This window comes from Microtus ochrogaster, chromosome 2, assembly GCF_000317375.1.
Source record: "Microtus ochrogaster isolate Prairie Vole_2 chromosome 2, MicOch1.0, whole genome shotgun sequence".
Lineage (NCBI taxonomy): Eukaryota > Metazoa > Chordata > Mammalia > Rodentia > Cricetidae > Microtus > Microtus ochrogaster.
In genome coordinates, this window is record NC_022010.1 from 39611917 (window position 1) to 39615122 (window position 3206).

A 3206-nucleotide genomic window follows, 5' to 3' on the forward strand; every position below is an offset into this window, starting at 1 on the left:
AGAGAGAGAGAGAGAGAGAGAGAGAGAGAGAGAGAGAGAGAGAGAGAGAGAGATATTAATCCTAGCAATAAAGAGGCAAAGGCAGGATCAGCTTTGATTTGAAGTGATCTGAGAAATGATTTTTCTGTTTTGTTTGTTTGGTTTTCGTTTTTCCAAGACAGGGTTTCTCTGTGTAGCTCGGGCTGTGCTGTAACTAGCCTTGTCTGGAACTGAGATATCACCTTCCTCTGCCTCTCAAGTGCTGGGATTAAAGCTTTGTGTCAGTCTTGGGATTAAAGGTATGTGCCAACACCCGAGAACTGCATTTTTATGAACTGTCTGGATCATTTACTGCTGATTATGGTTAAAACTGAGTATTTGGGAATCTTGTACTTTGAAACTACGGTTCTCAATTTTGACTAAATACCAAAATTTAAACATTCAGATTTTTTACGCTAATGAATCAGCATAGTTCTCACCTCTATTTTCATTTAGCTTTTGTTAATACTGGGTTTTTCTGTACCACTGCTTGTTTTGCCCCAGACTAAATTCAAATAAACAAACTTAAAAAGATAATATAAATATTACCTCTGAGTCAATTGCTGATGATTCATTACACTGTGTTAGGGAGTCTGCATAATGCCAATTGATCTTGGCAACTTTCCCATCCTTTGGAGGTAATGCTTCAGCAATAATAACTTTATCCTGAGGTAGAATCATTCCACAGTCTCTGGCCACAGAAACAGCCGTCAACATGTTGTCACCTAATTTTCCAAAGTATTTTAAACACATTAAGGTTGAAAAGGAAACATAAACCGGGCGGTGGTGGTGCACGTCTTTTATCCCAGCACTTGGGAGGCAGAGGCAGGTGGATCTCTGTGAGTTCGAGGACAGCCTGGTCTACAAGAGCTAGTTCCAGGATAAGGAAACATAATGTACAGAATGAGTACTAGGCATCTACTATAGTGCCTATGGCTGGCAGAAGGGCCCCCACAGTAGCTCTGCTGGAAAGGGAACTGTTGCCAAGCCTGATAACAGAGTGTGATTACAGGAGCTGACTCCTGTAAGCTATTCTCTTGAATTCCACACATACATACACATAATAGAGAAAAGAATTATAATTTTAAAATTCTAACCTAATTCTAACAAACACTCAGTATATGCCAACACTGAAAATTATAAATAATCCCCAAAATGAACAAGGCATGCACTTATCCCCCAAGAATTTTATATTATGTCACAAGAAACATTTATGGATAATTCACAAGTCAATGTACAACACAGGGTACAGCAGACAGAACAAAAACCAAATGTTTCAGTTTCTCCTTTAATATGAACTACATTTTCTATAAACAGATTTTGTTAGAAATCTAAGTGAGAATTACAGGTATCTTATTATCTTTGAAAATTATTTAGAGTTGAAACAGGACAATACATGGTAGAGCCACTAAACAGATACTAAATGGATACCTGACTATTCGTCAATCTCATACAACTTGAACTTCAGAGTCACACTCACCTGTGACCATGACAGTTCGAATGTTGGCTTTATGCAAATCTTCAAGTACTGCAGGGGTTTCCTGTTTTAATTTGTTCTGCATTATAATCAATCCCATAAAATCCATGTTGTTTTCAATTGCATCTCTGAAAAGAATATATAATAGTTTACTTTGGACAAAAGATTGACAAAGAAATCTAAAATATCTAAAAGCTATAAAGTAAAACACTCACATAATGAATGAACCACAGATACAAGTACCAGTTCACTATCTCCAAAAACTTAAACATCTATTCAAGGAACAGAAAGCTCTATGAAAACTATATGTGGCTGAACAACTAGTCTTTAAGGGTGACATTAGAAGGAAAGAAAAGACCAATGTGTCCTTTTGTGAGAATTAGGACATACCTGTGGTTTTCAGAGTGACTTATGTTATCAGTTCACTAGTATTTTGTTTTTGTATGTATGTATTTTGCCTGCATGTATGATTGTGGTGTGCCTAGTATCCATGGAAGTCAGATGAAGATGTTGGATCCCCTGGTTCTGGGGTTATGGGTGATTGTGAGACACTATATAGGAGTTAGAAACCAAACCCAGGTCCTCTGAAAAAGTAGCCAGAGCTCTTAAGTTCTGAGCTACATCTCCAGCCTCCTTGCTCTGTTTTTGTTTGTTTATATTTTTTAATGTACAGATCACCCCTCCAAAACAGGCAGAAGTATCAGGACAAACTAAATTCCTTTGGCGTACAAAATACTAAACACAGCCTGAAAAATTACATTGCCCTTAAAGGCTAAGTACATCATCAGCTATTCAAAAGGAACAGAAGGGTGTAACCTAATAGCTGTAAACCTGACAATCTAGGACCAACTGGAGAAGGATTCTGAGTAATCCTGTCAGGGATAATCTTGCTGAACATGTTGAGGTGGGAAAACCCACCCACTGTAGGTGCCACCATTCTCTGGCTGTGATTCTGGCCTGCAGAAATGGAGAGAGAGACAAGTAGAAGCACAAAATTCAGACTTCTGTTTCCTAACTGTGATGAGACTGGATGCTTCAAGCTCCTGCCGCCTCGACTGCCCTACCCACCATGATGACTGTAGCTTGAACTGTGAGCTTAAAAAAAAAAAACAAAAAACAAAAAAAACTTTCTTCCTTAAACTGCTTTAGCCAGGACTTTATCACAGCCACAGGAAAAGTTAAGTCAAATATAAAGCCTTATCTATATAGCAGAGTAAAAGATATCAGTAATGTCCTTCGATAAAGGATAGGGGAAAATGGGAGAGAGGGAATATCAGGTACTATAACTCATAATTTGTGTTTGATTCCCATTGGGTGGTTTTAGGAAAAATAAACACTAGAATCATTTACTGCTCCTAAAACATGCCTGGCACACAGTAAAAATCTGCTAGCAGAATGGAGGATGGCTCAGTGGCTAAGAGCACATAATACCACTTTTGACAGGGACCCAAATTCATTTCCCAGCAACTATATCAGGTAGCTCACAATTGCCTGTAACTCTAACTCAAGGGGACCACTCACTCTTGGTATCCATGGGCCCTGCAATCACATGTACAAATCCATACACAGACATTCAAGTACCTTAAAAATCAAAATAAAAAACAGAATCTGATAACAATTTCACAAACTACAAGTATTTCCAAGACTTCAAAAGAAAACAATTATTTGAAGAACATAAACACAGGCAAAAAAAAATTGATGGGTGGGGCAT

At 38.0% G+C, this 3206-nt stretch overlaps 1 protein-coding gene across 3 annotated transcripts in view; it reads right to left on the reverse strand.

Annotated features, from left to right (window-relative positions):
• The window catches only part of Atp13a3 (ATPase 13A3), a 79738-nt gene that overhangs the window by 26775 nt on the left and 49757 nt on the right, over positions 1 to 3206 (reverse strand). For all 3 annotated transcript variants that reach the window (XM_026785378.1, XM_005344801.3, XM_005344802.3), the window contains 2 exons: positions 1499 to 1623; positions 568 to 743 (listed from right to left, as the gene is read on the reverse strand). In XM_026785378.1, the coding sequence (XP_026641179.1) occupies positions 568 to 743; positions 1499 to 1623 (301 nt within the window). The remainder of the gene's footprint in view (positions 1 to 567; positions 744 to 1498; positions 1624 to 3206) is intronic.